The sequence below is a fragment of the Acinonyx jubatus genome, chromosome D3, assembly GCF_027475565.1.
Source record: "Acinonyx jubatus isolate Ajub_Pintada_27869175 chromosome D3, VMU_Ajub_asm_v1.0, whole genome shotgun sequence".
NCBI classification, from domain to species: domain Eukaryota; kingdom Metazoa; phylum Chordata; class Mammalia; order Carnivora; family Felidae; genus Acinonyx; species Acinonyx jubatus.
This window is the reverse complement of record NC_069392.1, coordinates 31,420,592-31,436,354: the sequence shown is the minus strand read 5'-3', so window position 1 is coordinate 31,436,354 and position 15,763 is coordinate 31,420,592. Positions and strand designations below refer to the sequence as shown.

The 15,763-nt window shown below is 41.4% G+C and overlaps 1 protein-coding gene across 1 annotated transcript in view; it reads right to left on the bottom strand.

Annotated features, from left to right (window-relative positions):
* Window positions 1–11,014, bottom strand: part of AFG3L2 (AFG3 like matrix AAA peptidase subunit 2) — a 40,243-nt gene extending 29,229 nt beyond the window's left edge. Inside the window, exons 1-6 of the mRNA XM_027068440.2 lie at window positions 10,684–11,014; window positions 6,210–6,309; window positions 5,720–5,797; window positions 2,652–2,758; window positions 2,361–2,513; window positions 120–194 (exon numbers count right to left, since the gene is read on the bottom strand). Coding sequence (XP_026924241.1) covers window positions 120–194; window positions 2,361–2,513; window positions 2,652–2,758; window positions 5,720–5,797; window positions 6,210–6,309; window positions 10,684–10,800 — 630 coding nt within the window. The 5' untranslated portion in view covers window positions 10,801–11,014. The remainder of the gene's footprint in view (window positions 1–119; window positions 195–2,360; window positions 2,514–2,651; window positions 2,759–5,719; window positions 5,798–6,209; window positions 6,310–10,683) is intronic.
* Window positions 11,015–15,763: the final 4,749 nt, after the last annotated feature.

Genomic DNA, 15,763 nt, shown 5'->3' with positions numbered 1-15,763 from the left:
CGAATCTGGCATAGCTGGTGCACAGAGCTACTGAAATGCGAGGAAATGCTTGCTTTCTGACTCTAAATCTGAAAAGTGAATTTACAGCTAATCCACATCAATTAATAAAAATCATTTACCCCATCAACAGGAGTTTTTCCTGGTATAAAAGTCACTCGAACAAAACGCTTGTTGACGACTTCCAGTCTGTCTACCTGGAATTTTAAAAAGTTAATATTCAAACATAAATTTACAGAGAAGACATGAGATATTCTTTTAAGCCCATTAAAATTGCACATGGTATTTTAGATGTACAAAGAACAATGATGAACAACATAAGGAGGCCCCGTTGTTTCCCCTTCTGGCTTGAAAAATAAAACATCACAAATGCTGTTGAAGCCACCAGTCACGCCCTCTTCCCAGAAGTGGACACTCCCCACATTAGGTGCTGACTGTCCCAAAGCCTGTCCTGGTGCCTGTGCCACACAGATGTAACCCTGAACATACACTCACTGTCACCTGCTTTTAGACTTTAAAAATGGTCCTGCTTGGTGTATATTCTTCTACGACTCTTTTTCCCTTCCTGTCGTATTTGTGAGGTTCATCCCTACTGACAGGTCAGATCTGCGGGGTACTCCACTTTGGGAGCACACCCCAAGTTATTTATCCATTCTCCTGACAGACATTTAGGCTGTTTCAAAATGTTCACTATCGTAAGCAATGCTGTCATGAACATTCCTGCAGATAACTTCTTGGGCACATCTTTAAAGGTTTCTCTGAACATGTACCTATAGACAGATCCAGTAAGGCTGGGTTGCAGGGTACACATACTTTACTAGTCTATATTATACTATTAATAGTACATTTACTATACTATTATTTACTATTCATTTACTATACATGAAACTGCTCTCCAAAGTGGCTCTCCAATTCACAGTGCACAGCAAAATATTCTATATCCTCACATATTGGTCTACATCCTCACTTGCTAACAGAAGACTTTAATTTTCGCCATTCTATGGGTATAAAATAATATAAACTTGCTTTTTTCTGTAACATCCTAACTACATAGGATTCTTAAGAACACTTTTAAAGACCTTCTAAGTTCTTTAACCCTAAGTTCTAGGTTGATCTGGAGCATGAGCCCTTTGGAAGAAGCTTGCTTTCTGCTGCCATTAAATCTGCAATGGCAGGCAGTTTGTGAGGGAGCCCTGGGTAATTCCAGGAGGAGGTGGAACAGGGAACTACCTGTTCCTAAAGCACGTCATCTGGAAAGGACTAAAGTACTCTACCCCCCATAAAACTGCTGGAACAACAGTAGACAGATTCCAAAGAACCAGTAGGCCAAAAGGAGATGCCTCTATGGAGAATCTTCCCTGAGGCCCTATCACCACACTTTGAAGGATAGCTGTAGCCCCTTCCACAACCAGACAGGAGTTACTTCTTAGAAGGCAGGCTCCCTAAAACATCTGGGTATTATACATAAATATCCTGGCTTCCATGAGAAACATTAACCTCAAAAGTGTGAGTAAGTAATCATTTCCATCCTCACCTTATTGGACAATCTTTAAAAATAACTTTTGTTTTCTATGCTACCAGTAAGTATTACTATCTTACCTTTATTTTTATCAATTTCATTGATGAAAAGCCCAACACCAAGAGGTTAAGTAATCTCCCCACAGTGACACAGCAGGCCTAACTTGGTTTCTCACTATCACTTCATCAATTCTAAGGTGGACATTTTTCATAATTTAACATCTGAGAAATTAGGATATGTTTGACAACTGGTATTTTCTAGTTTCACTGGCAGCTTACTAAATTTTTCTTAGGAATGGATAAAATAATGCATCTCACAGGCCACAGCATCTCAAAGATGCTGATGTAATTTCACTGGGTAAAGCCCAACTGGTAGTGACAAAGGCTCCCAGCAGCCCTGCCTGGGCCCCCACTTAGAGCCCATCCGCTCTCACTTTCAACACTCAGAGTCACTTAGGCACCCAAGTCCAAGCTCATGGGAGATTAAGAGCCGTGGAGTCATAAAGGTGCCGGGAGAGGCTGGCACATTCTAGCAGGGGGAAGGCGTGACTGAGGACACACAAGAAAATGAAAGGAGACAGAGGACAGCCGGAGCAAGGTGAAAGCTAGGTTCTAGTAGAAGTGAAAGAAAAGGATTTTGTGGTAAATGGGGGGACAGCTGGGCCAAAACAAATAGGGTTCTTCATTGCAATACTTTACAGCATTAAAAAAAAAAAATCAAGATGAAAACAGTAACTTTACAATGGACAAGCTGGCTAACTTAGTTGACTGTTACTTTGTTGGCCCAATCTACTGAATTTCACCTTTTGAACCACTATAAACCACCAATCCAATAAAATACTTACTACTCCTTTGGAAAGATAGTTATTGACAAAGTCCTTCCAAGTGATTTCTCTCCCGGAGCTCTTGAACAGGAAGTAAAACATGACTCCACCCCAAAACAGAGCAGTCCAGAGAAAGTACATCCGGAATTCCTTGTCATCCCATGGAAAATCACCCTGGGCAAAGAAGGAGACAGTCTCTGTGAAGAATGAAAGGTCACAATAGGATCTATGCTATATTGGACACAAATCCCTCCCAACCTCTCCTGGGGCCGCTCCAGATCCTCCAAATTAACACACAGCCTGGAATCAAACCTTCTGGAATCTGGACCACCAGTGAGAATCATCTTTCTTGCCACCTCGTTTTCCACTGCCACCAACTCCTCCTCCGGAAGGGCGCGGGGTAGCAGCTGGCTTTGAGTCTGTTCATAAACAGAGAGCACATACCGCAGCACAGCAGCATTTTACATCTCTCCACAAAGTTTTCATTAATGCAGCTTAACAAAAGACTTACTGCAAAAGTTCTAGCAATAACTTGTTAATCTTTTTTCATTAAGAAGTATCTAGAACCAACTATTAACAGCTGTGACCTCGTTGTCATGTTGTATGATTAGAAATAAATGTAGGCTTTTTCTTTCTGGGAATCAGAAATAAGAAACCCGTTAGCACCCCTTGTCACAGCTTCTCATCAACCAGCAATTCTGGAATCAGCCTGTTTTGTCATGGTGTCCCGACCACATTCGTTGTTGTATTCAAAGTTTGGATGAGTTTGAAGGAAATACTGTTTTCACTCTGTTGTAACTAACATACATGTCTTTGATGTTACTATAAAATAAGGAGGCAAAGTTTCAACGGGCACACACTAAGGGTTAGATTCATTATTTGACAGTTACACCAGGTCCTTGTAAGGCAATCCAATTCTGTACCTCAACTAGATTTAAACCAAGCATAAAAGTCACTGGGCACAGAATAGCTATATTCCCGGGAAACCAGAGCATCAATTTTGTTGCTATTGTGGTTTTAGAACAAGTTTTGACCTTGACTGAGGAATCACAAGTATATTTAGGACTGGAATCCACGTTTTTTCAAATGACCTTGACACCTTAAGATTTTACTTAATTTCTTTATGCTCCTGCCAAGTAGGAACAATAAAATGTGAATAACACCACCTTCCTTAGTATCAAAAATGAGACTGAAGTTCCATAGTCTCTGAAAAAAATCAAAACATTATACAAATCTAAAAAAAAAAAAAAGACTTCCTGCAAAACAGCTTATGGCAACCGATCATTCTGCCATGAGGAAGAAAAGAGACTAAGAGCATTCAAGGAGGCTTGCCAGTGCTTTCCACACGTTATCCGCGATACCTGCACAATATACCAACAACCAGGTAAGTATACGACTATACCCGTTTTACAGATGAAAAGGTGTAGCTTAAGGAACTTGGTAAGTAACTGGATGCAGTGTTAAGTGACACTGAGGAGTGACAGAGCTGTGACTGGAATACAGGTAAATGAATTCCTGAGTTCCCAGTTGAAAGCACAAGGTAGGTGCTCCCATTTCCCACTCCCATGAAGTGAACACTGTTAACAGTGTTTCTTTCTTCTGTAGGCAAGGCGTGATTTTGATAACTGACTTAAAAAAAAAAAAAAAACACACACACAAAAAAAAAACCCACCTTACCCACATGAAATTAGTTTCCCAGAATCTGAAATTAGTCACTGTTAAGGGTTGAACAGTGCCCCCTGCCCCCCCAATTCACATGTCAGGAGTCCTAGCCCATTGTGATCTTATTTGGAAATAGGGTCTTCACAAAAAAAAATTGTTTAAGTTTAAAATGAGGTCCTATGGGTGAGTCCTAATACAATATAACTGGTATTCTTATAGAAAGAGTAAATTTGGACACAGACCTACACAGGGAGAAGGTGGTGCCAAAAGACACAGGAAGAAGACAGTCATCTATAAACCAAGGAGAAAGGTCTGGAACAGATCCTTCCCTCATGGCCCTCAGAAGAAATCAACCCTGCTGACACACGGACTTTGGGCCTCCAGCCTCCAGAACTGTGAGGCATTCGTTTGTTGCTCATGACACCCAGGTGTGGTAGCCTGTTACAGCAGCCCTGGGAAGCTAACACCTTTCTCCCCACCCCCACATCCTCTCAAAGAATCACAAATACTACTCTAACACCTTCACCTACCACAAAGCGACCCCTCCATTGTGTAGGATGGGAGGTGGACATATTCATCCCCCATGATGCATACAAGGAGTTTCTGCACCAGTCCTAAGTGAGGCAGGGCCTGAGAGAGAAAGCCCTACCTGTAATGAGGCACAGCACTAGGAAACAGAGTCAAGTGCGTTTCTGAAGTTGTTTGACAACATCCCCTACTATTCCGGGACAAAGGAGCACCTATACAAAAGGTACCCAACTGGTTGTAGTTTAAAAACGGACCTACTATCATTACTCTGCCCCAAACCAAGATAAAAAGACTGCCCACCACACCCCTGGGAAACACTGCACAAACTGCCCATGTCACCAAAGCTCCAATCAGACCACACTTGCACTTCTCCCTTCTCTTGGCCTCGCTTTCACTCCTTGCATTTTCTGAGTATCTATTTGTTTCTCCAACTAGATCCAAGTTCATTTCAAAACAAGGGCTGAGGGGCGCCTGGGTGGCACAGTCGGTTAAGCGTCCGACTTCAGCCAGGTCACGATCTCGCGGTCCGTGAGTTCGAGCCCCGCGTCGGGCTCTGGGCTGACGGCTCAGAGCCTGGAGCCTGTTTCCGATTCTGTGTCTCCCTCTTTCTCTGCCTCTCGCCCATTCATGCTCTGTCTCTCTGTCCCCAAAAAAAATAAACGTTGAAAAAAAAATTTTTTAAAATAAATAAATAAAAACAAGGGCTGAATTACATTTTTCCCTAAAAACAAAGATGCCAGCTGAAATGTGCCAGGCATTGTGCTAAATGCTATCACATGTGGGAAATGGGGACAGGAGTCTCAGGGCCTAGGTAGTCCCCCCCCAGCCACCAAAAACACTGAACCACACCAAAATATGTATCAGATAAATTGCATGTATTAGATTTCTAAGATTTTTCTCAATGATTTAGGTTACATGTCAAATATATTTACCAAGCATGATATAACAGATACTGACCACTCAATATCTCTAAGGTGACCTTAAATTAATTCGATTTAAAAAATGACAAGAAAATATGAACAGAAAATTAAGGTGAAATGAAACACAGGGTCTGTAGAATTTTGTACGTACTTGTAACCTCTCACTTCAGAACTGCCTTAAGAGAACACGTGCTTTGTTTGGTAAAAATTATCATCCAACATCATATACTAGAAAACAGTAAGTTCAAACACAGTCTTTTTAAAAGGTACCTTTTTTTTCTCCCACAACTTCTTTAGTTTCACTAGCTTTTTTCCCATTTTTTCCATTAGGAAAGTATTTTTCAAATCCTGTTAGAAAAGAAAAAAAAATACACACCCTCAAACTAAAACTCATTAGGTTTTATGTATGCGTGTTCATTTTTAAAGCTGATACATCATTAAAAAGTATAAGCTATAAGTGCAACATTTCTTGTGTAGGAGTAAGCCAAGGTCTAAATAATATAGTTCAAAAAACAGAGGTGTTAAAGAAAAAAGCCTGATTTGTAAGCCAATTTCATTACCTACAAAAGTGTTATAATCAAAGGGGATACATTTTCATCACTGCAATCAGACAAAAGGAAGTAGGGGTCGGATTACTGGAGGAGACGAAAGTTCAGAGTCAACCCGAAATAACAACTATGCATCTATTTAGTAAACACCCGCTGCCAGCACATCTTTAACAAGAATGCAGAACATTATGATCCCACCTAAGTGTGCTTACCTTTTGGAGGTCGAGAACAGAATCTTTGATAAGCAGCAATTACATCTGTCAAAAGAGAATTTCTGCTGGTTGTTGCTTGGGTTGTAGCATATCGACAAAGCTGCAGCATAACATATAAATAAAAGCATAAAGGTTATATCAAAATAAAAAAGTTTAGAAGAGCTTCCTTTCCTACTATCACAAATATCCTAAATTCAAAAACATTGAATTAAATGTTTCTCCCTTCAATGGGTGGTTACAGACTAGCACAGCCATCACCCCCATTTAAAGAAAGGACTAGGGTTGCCTGGGACTCCGCCACTCTATTCCAGTAACCAAACCAAGAGACATTAATTATGATCCAGAAGACAAGAATGCTTCAAAATCATGCCTAAGTTAGAATTGTGGCCCCATTACTATTCTCTGCCAACACATTCACTTTGGCATTGTTTACTTAATTTGTAGCACTCAAAAGACAAACTGACACAGAAATCTGCTCCTTCATGCTGTCCCATGGGCAGGGTCTATAAAACTGCAAGACATTCACCTGAAATTACAGAACAGTGTGGCTTGTAAATATAATACTAAATTCCTCCTAGTTCCAGGAGAAGGAAGTTACAGTCCCACATCACTGATAATCCTTACTCTGGTTAACATTTGCTAAAGATATTCGATATACTGTCATCCTGGTGAGAACGCCGGTGATACAAAGTCCCATTACAGATATATCTCTGCCTTAATAACATATGTTGCTAAAACGTTACTTTTTAAAGTAAGGTCTAGGTAAATCAAAGTATAACATAAACATACTGAACAAGCTCCCTATTAAATTTTTAGGCACACAATTAAAAGCAAGGTTCATTGAGGGGATACATCCAAATCTGGCAATGAAAACTTCAAGTAATCCTATCCCTTTGCAAAGTGAAACTTCATCACCAGTTTTTGGGAGGACGAACTTCTAAATACAGATGAAAATGTTTAAAGTGAAGTTCATCTGTATTAGCATCCACCAGCATTGTTGCCTCTATGGTCTGATGAGGAAAACACAACATCGGAAAACCACTTCACATCCACTAGGGTGACTATGATCAAAAAGACAGTAAGAAGAGTTGGTGAGAATGTGGACAATGTGGAGAGCAGAGCCCTCATGCACTGTTGCTGGGAATGCGGAGCGGTACAGCCACTCTGGAAAAGTTCAGCATTCTCAAAACATTAAATGCAAAGTTACCAGATGATCCAGTCAGTCCACTCCTACCCAAGAAAATGGAAAACATATGTCCACACAAAACCTTGTACATGAACGTTCACAGCAGCATTATTCACTAGAGCCAAAAAGTAGAAACCCAAACGACAATGAACAGATACATGTGACACACTAACAAAACGAAATATTCAGCCATAAAAAGGAATGAAGCACTGATACATGCTACCACATGGATAAACCTTGAAAACATTAATAAGTTAAAGACACTGGACACAAATGGCCACATAGTATATGATTCCACTCATATGAAGTGTCCAGGATAGGCAATCTATAGAAGCTGTAGATTAGCAGTTGCTGAGGGCTGGAGGAATGAATGGTTGGGGAAAAATGGAGAGTGGCTCTAATTGGTTACAGGCTTTGGGGTGATGAAACGTTCTGGAATTAGTAGCGATGGTTGTATAACCATGTGAATATACTGAAGACCACTAAGTTGTACACTTTAAAACGATTAATTCTATCGGATGTGAATAACAAAATGTCAATAATTAAAGAATCAGCTGATTTTACTTCAGATTAAAATACAATTCTACACAGCAAAATAAGACAGAAACACTGACAATGATCTTGGTTGACAGCAATGCTGGTCTGACAGAATTTGGAGCTTCTGTTGTGTTAGCCCTCCCCGACCCCAGGGAACATTTGGCCTATGAAACAACCACTAATAACAAATAATAACGTATCATAAACGAATAAAGTTTTCCAATACCAAATCCATTAAGGGTATAGATTAAAATGATTTGTTAGTCAAGATGGACAAGGCAGCAAGTCACACTGATTCACTGAGCCATCTACTCTAGGCCACGCACTGCTAAGTGGTGCAGAGTCCCCAGTGGGGCAGGTTGAGCAGGGTTGGAGGTCAGAAGCAATCCTTACCTCCAGGAAGCTCAGAAGTGTAAGGGAGAGTGTGGGGACAAATCTATCACAGGATGGTATAATACACGTAACAATACAAAACCTCTAGGTATATACAACAGAGGTAGGTAGCACAGAAGAGGAAGTGATTACATGCTCAAGGGACCTAAGGATGTTACAAGTAGTGATATCTAGGTCTGGAATTTGAAGGAACCATAATCACCAGGCAGACGGTGTCACAATTTTTAATTCTGTTAAAGCTGGAAATCTGAATTTTTTGACTGATGATCTTTAACACATCTGGTAGGAACTTCAGTTACGCATCTACTATAGGAGAAAACGACTAGTTCCCAGGGATGCTACCATGAGGATCAAATGTAATAACGCATGTAAAAAGCACTGTTAAAATCGTATGATGATACCTAAATTCAAATGATCATTTCCAATTACTCTGAAAGCTTTTTGAGAGTAAGGGCTCATCATCACCTTATCAAGTAGGTCTTTATGTCACCATAAAGTACAGAATTGGACACAAGGTATGTACTCCATAAATACTTATTGGCCAGTAAACCGCCTTCAGGCTCTATCATCAAATCGTGTTGACCTGGAATACCTCTAGCAATAATCCTATAACTACTTTTAATGCTGCTGAAGTTATTTTCTCTACAGGCACCATCAATGAAACTTTTCTCTGCTTATCTAATCCAAGCTCATTCAAAGGATAATATAAAAAAATATATCAACTCACAAGATTTAAGTTCAGAGCACCTCATTTTAGAGGATTATCTTTTATGTTTGACATTAGGAGCACTTTTTAGCTGCTTTATCATCAGTCTTATTTCTCTGAGCATAAAACCTGAGAATGGACATCTTACATCAAAGTCTTCCCCAAGAAAACTGTGAGAATCGTTCTTGTCTCTGACCTTTAACAGCAGCACAAACCTAAAGGACAAAGTCCTTTCAGACTCCCTTGCAGGTAGCACAAGAATGCCCTAATGTCCCCAGGGAATGTGTCACAGATTCCCCAATCAATCAGCTATTGCTATCAGCACAGGGGACTTCCTTATACCTCAGCGTGGAAGACGCACAGGACAACAGTGCCACTCAAAAGAGAAAGGGCCCAGACAAGATTCCTGACATAAAAACTGCAAACTCACAAGGCAGATCCCTACCTGCTCATTACAGGTCTGAGTCCAGTATTTACTAGGGACAAAAGGAGACGGCAAGATACTATGGCAAAATGGATGTAATGCAGGAAACATGAGGCCTAGTGCAGGGCAGCAGGGAGTAAGAAAGAAATTAAGATACCCAAGACAGGCAACAAAGCTTCGAAGAGTAAAAATCATGAATGCAGGTACTATTAATATGCGCTTTTAAATGGAGAGGCTGAAAGTGGTTCCTCAAGGGCATCTGGCTAGTAAGTGGCAGGTTCCTGTGACTGTCTCCAGGGCCTTAACCACCACGCTCTTTTGCCCCCATGCTCCAAGTAACCAATGCAAGGCTGGTCTCTAAAAAACTGGCAGACAGCAAGAAACCGTCACTGAAATAGCTGATATCGCCTACCCATTACATGAACCTCTACTTGACAGATTACAGCCACGGTCCTGTGACAACACACTATCGTCACTCCAGAAAACGGTATTACCATAGCCCATACGTGTGAAGCCCTGTTACCACCAACAGAGAAATAGCCTCCCACTGAGGACAGGGCTTCTTATGCAACTAAAAACATCCTCTACTCTGAAGAGGTGACGTTATTAATAATCATAGTTAGTATGTATTATCTACTATGGGGCAGACCCAGAATGCCAGCAATAGTCCCATTCAACAGATGGGGAAATGGGGGTTCAGAGGTTGATTAGCTTACCTCCAAAACCTGTGCTATCATTAAATCACGCTCAGGCTGTCGACCCTTAAAACACATGCACAGCACCTGCTTTCTATTTTTCCAATACCATGAAAGCAGCTCAAAGTAAGGCAACCCGTGCTGGAGATATAACAAATTCCTTAACGTTTTTAGGTCTCAGTTGCTTTACCTGTAATATGGTTTGGCCCTGAATCAAGTCAGAGGACCCTCCCAGATGATTATTTTGAAGCTCCCTGACGCAAATATCTGATTCTACCTGTTTTCAAAAATCCAACTCTCTACCAAGGGTCTGACACGCTGATGGGACCCACGGGATAAATGATCTGAAACGCAGGGCGTCCTGGCATGGAACACGCAGCGCACGCGGCCTCATTCACGCGAGGAAGCCGCCCCTGACGCCCCCGAGCGCGCCCAGGGGCCGGTGACCTTGACGCCCTGCTCTCCAGGGCCGGAAGCGGGCCCGAGGGCCGAGCCGGGCCGGAGGCGGAGGGCGCTGGGCCTCCGGGACTCACCGTGCGGAGGCAGGACCGCTCGGTGGGGCCCATGCGGCCGCCAGGCACGAGCAGCGGTGGCAGGCCGCGGGGCCAGCAGCCGCCCCGGCCCCACAGCCGCAGGCAGCGGTGCGCCATGGCCGCCAGCGCCGCCCGCTCGGGCCGGGGGCGCTGCGCAGGCGCGGCTGGGCGGCCGGCGGCGGGCAGGCGGCGACGGCTGGCCTCGGGCCGCGGGAGACGGCTCGAGGCAGAGACTTCGTGAACGGCGCTGCGGGCCCACGGCTCACAGGCGAGCCCACACTCTCGACGCGCGCGTCTTCTCCAGACCCCGCCCCTCCCGGCGTGCTAACGTCAGCCGTAGGGCGGGTGCTCCGGTCCAGAGCTGCTCCTACGGCTCCGCAGCGTCCTCTCTCCACCTGGGCTAGAGGCGGGGCCTAAGCAGGAGGAGCGTGGAGGGCGAGTGGAAGGCGGTGGGTAGGGCAGAAGGAAGAAGGGAGGAGGGCAGGGCTAGAGGCGGGGCTTAAGGGAGGAGTGAGGAGGGCGAGTGTAGAGGCGTGGTCTAAGGGGAGAGGCGTGGGGTGGTGGGCGGGGCGCGAGGGTGGCGCTGGAGGCGAGGCCCAAGGGAAAGGAGGAGAGCCTGCAGGGCGGGTGGAGGGAGGGGCTGGAGGCGGGGCGCAGGCTGTGGGGCGGGACCAGCCGGGAGCTGTCGGGAGGCAGCAGCCCAGGCTGCTGGGGCCCCAGACAAATGGACCTTTACCTGTCAAGGTGCGAGGCCATTCTCGACATTTTGGGCATTTACACTCGCTAAGTCACTCGTGAAATATTTTATTGAGCGCCTAATCAGTCAGTGGCGGCAGCGTCCAAGGCTCTGAAAATGCCAAAACACACATCCCCAACACTAGGAGAGCAGCGCAAATAATCACAAACCAGTGAGCTAAATGCAATAATAAAAGTGTTGGGACATCAAGCTTGGGCCCATCAGGAACCGTTTCAAAGAAAAATGATTCTCAAATGAACTCAGTGGAACTGCACACTGTTTCGCACACCATGACTGTGAAGTAGAGAGAGGACTTTGGAGCCAAGTTTTACATGTCCCTGTTTTCTATTAGCTCTACCAGTAGTATGTATGATATAAATGGTAGCTAATGTTATGGATGGGGAGGAACAGGAAAGGCAGGAGATGAGGCTGAGGAGGGGTACAAAGGTGGCATCAGAAATGTCGTATATGCACATATACAGTTGGGAAAGATCTGGAAGAACAGACATTAAAATGGTAACAAAATTTCTCACCTGTCACAGTGGCAAAATCCAAAATATTGACAACTCACTCTGCTGGCTAGGCATTCTCAGAAATAACTGGTGAGCACACGGAATGGTGAAAGCCTATAGAAGGGAATTTGGCAATGCCTGCCTAAATGTTAAATGCGTGTATTCTTTAACCTGGATATTCCATTTATGCAAATGTACCCTAATGACGAGCTTGCACACATGCAAAATGCTGTGAGCACAAGGTTAATCATTACAGCATTGTTTGTAGTCACAATTATTGGAAATAAACATTCATCTATAAGGGACTGTTTAAAACAGTGGTAAGTTTGGGGCACCTGGGTGGCTCTGTGGGTTAAGCATCTGACTTTTGATCTCAGGGTCATGAGTTCAAGCTCCACTCTGAGCATGAGGCCTACTTTTTTTAAAAAAATGGTAAATTCATATCGTTATTAAAAATGTTTTTTATCAAAGTATAATTGACATACAGTATCCTATTAGTTTCAGATGTACATGATAGTGATTTGATATTTTTATATAGTATGAAGTGATCCCCATTAGTCTAAATACCATCTGTCACTATACAAAGTCCTTACAATATTATTGACTATATGCTCTAAGTGGTACATTACATCCCCATAACTTATTTATTTTATAACTGGAAGTTTGTACTTCTTAATCCCCTTCACCTATTTCATCCACCACTCAATCCTTCCCCACCTGGTAACCAACAGCTGGTTTCCTGAATCTATGAGTCCATTTCTGTTTTGTTTGTTTTCTTTTTTTATTCCACATATAAGTGAAATCATACGGTACTTGTCTTTCTCTGTCTGACTTATTTCATTTGGCATAATACCCTCTAAGTCCATCCATGTTATTACAAATGGCAAATTTTCATTCTTTTTTATGGATGAGTAATATACCACATCTTTATCCATTCATCTATGATGCTTAAGCTGCTTCCATGTTTAGCCATTATAAATAACGCTGCAATGAATATAGGGGTATGTATATCTCTTCCAATTGGTGTTTTGTTTTCTTTGGATAATACCTAGAAGTGGAATTGCTGGATCATATGGTAGTTCTATTTTTAATTTTTGAGGAACTCCACACTGTTTTCCACAGTGGCTGAGCCAATTTACATTCCCACCAACAGTGTATGAAGGTTCCTTTTTCTGCACATCCTCACTAACACATATTATTATTTTTTTTTATAATAGCCAATATGACAAGTGTGAGCTGATATCTTATTGTGGTTCTGGTTTTCATTTCCCTGATGATTAGAGATTTTGACCATATTTTCATGTGCCTGTTGGCCATCTGTATGCCTTCTTTGAAGAAATGTCTATTCAAGTCTTCTGCTCATTTTTTAATCAGGTTATTTGGGGTTTTTAAATATTAAGTTAGATAAGTTCCTTATTATCTTTTGGATATTAACCCCTAATCAGATGTATGACTTGCAAATCTATTCTCTCATTTAGCATATTACCTTTTCATTTTGTTGATGGTTTCCTTCACTGTGCAAACATTTTTTAGTTTAATGTAATCCCATTTATTTTAGATTTGTTGCCCTCCTTCCTGAAGGGACAGGTCTAAAAAGTTATTGCTAAGACTGATGTCAAAGAGCTTACTGCCTATGGTTTCTTCTAGGAATTTTATGGTCTCAGGTCTTACATTCAAGTCTTTAATCCATTTCGATTTTATTTTTGTATATAGTGCAAAATAGTAATCCAGTTTCATCCTTTTCCATGTGGCTGTCCAGTTTTCCCAGCACCATTTATTGAAGAGACTGTCTTTTCCCCACTGTATATTCTTGCCTCCTTTGTCATGGATTAATTGACCATATATGCATATTATTTTGTTTTGTTTTGTTTCTGAGCTCTCTGTTCTATTCCACTGGTCTATATCTGTTTTTGTGCCAGTACCAAACTGTTTTGATTCTATAGCTTTGTAGTATAGTTTGAAATCAGGGAATATGATACCTCCAGCTTTGTTCTTCTCTCTCAAGATTGTTTTGGCTATTTGGAGGTCTTTGTGGCTCCATACAAATTTTAGGATTCTTTGTTCTTTGTTCAAATGCTATTGGCATTTTGATGGTGATTACACTGAATCTGTAGATTACTTTGGGTACTATGGACATTTTTTTTCTTTTTTTTAATGTTACTTTCAGTATAGCTAACATGCAGTGTTATGTTAATTTCAGGTGTACAATATGTGATTAAACAATTCCATACATTACGCAGTGCTCATCATGACAAATATACACCTTAATCCCCATCACCTGTTTCATCAACCCCCCCCCCCCACCTCTTCAGTAGTATGGACACCTCAGCAATGTTAATCTTTCCAATCCATGAGCATGGAATATCTTTCCATTTGTTTGTGTTGTCAATTTCTTTCATCAATGTATTATAGTTTTCAAAGTACGAGTGTTTCACTTCCTTGATTAAATTTATTCCTAGGTATTTTACTCTTTTTGGTGCAAATTTAAATGTGATTGTTTTCTTAATTTCTCTGATAGCTCATTTTTAGTACATACAAATGCAACCAATTTCTGTATGTTATTTTTGTATCCTGAGACTTTACTGAACTCATTTATTAGTTCTAATATTTTTTTGGTGGAATCTTTAGGGTTTTCTATGTATAGTATCATATCATCTGCAAATAATGATAGTTTTACTTCTTCCCTTCTAATTTCAATGCCTTCTATTTCTTTTTATTTCCCAATATCATGGCTAAGACTTCCAATACTACGTTGAATAAAAGTGGTGAGAGCCGGCATCCTTGTCTTGTTCCTGATCTTAGAGAAAAAGCTTTTAGTTTTTCACCATTGAGTATGATGTTAGCTGTATGTTTGTCATATATGGTCTTTATTACATTGGGATACATTTCTTCTATACCCATTTTTGTTTCTTCCGTGCCCGTTATATTGAGGTACATTTCTTGTATACTGAATTTATCATATGGATGTTTAATTTTGCCAAATGCTCTTTTTTTGCATCTACTGAGATAATCATATGACTTTTATCCTTCATCTTCTTAATGTGATGTATCATATTGATTGATTTGTAGATGTTGAACCATCCTTATATCCCTGGAATAAATCCCTCCTTGATTAAAAGGAGTGTATGCTCCTTTTAATGTATTGTTGAATTCAGTTTGCTAGTATCTTGTTGAGGATTTTTGCATCCATGTTCATCAAGGATATTGGGCTATAGTTCTCTTTTTTTGCATAGTGGCTTAATATTTTAGTATCAGGGTAATGCTGGCATCATAAAATGAGTTTAGAAGCCTTGCTTCCTCTTTGATTCTTTGGAGTAATTTGAGAAGAATAACTACTAACTCTTTTTTTTTTTTTAATGTTTATTTATTTTTGAGACAATGCGAGAGACAGAGTGTGAGCAAGGGAGAGGCAGACAGAGGGAGACACAGAATCCGAAGCAGGCTCCAGGTTCTGAGCTGTCAGCACAGAGCCCGACGCGGGGCTCAAACTCACGAACTGTGAGATCATGACCCTTGCCGGAGTCGGACACTTAACTGACTGAGCCACTCAGGCGCCCCCTGCTAACTCTTAATGTTTCACAGAATTCATCTGTGAAGCTGTTTGGTCCTGGACTTTTGTTTTTCAGGAGTTTTTAAATTACTGCTTCAAAAGCATTACTTGTAATTGGTCTATTTAGATTTTTTATTTCTTCATGATTTAGACTTGGGAGATTTAGTGTTTGTAAGAATTTACCATTTTGTCTTGATTGTCCAATTTGATTTGTCCAATTTGGCATATAATTTTCATAGTAGTTTCTTGTAATTCTTCATATTTCTGTGGTGTCCTTTACAA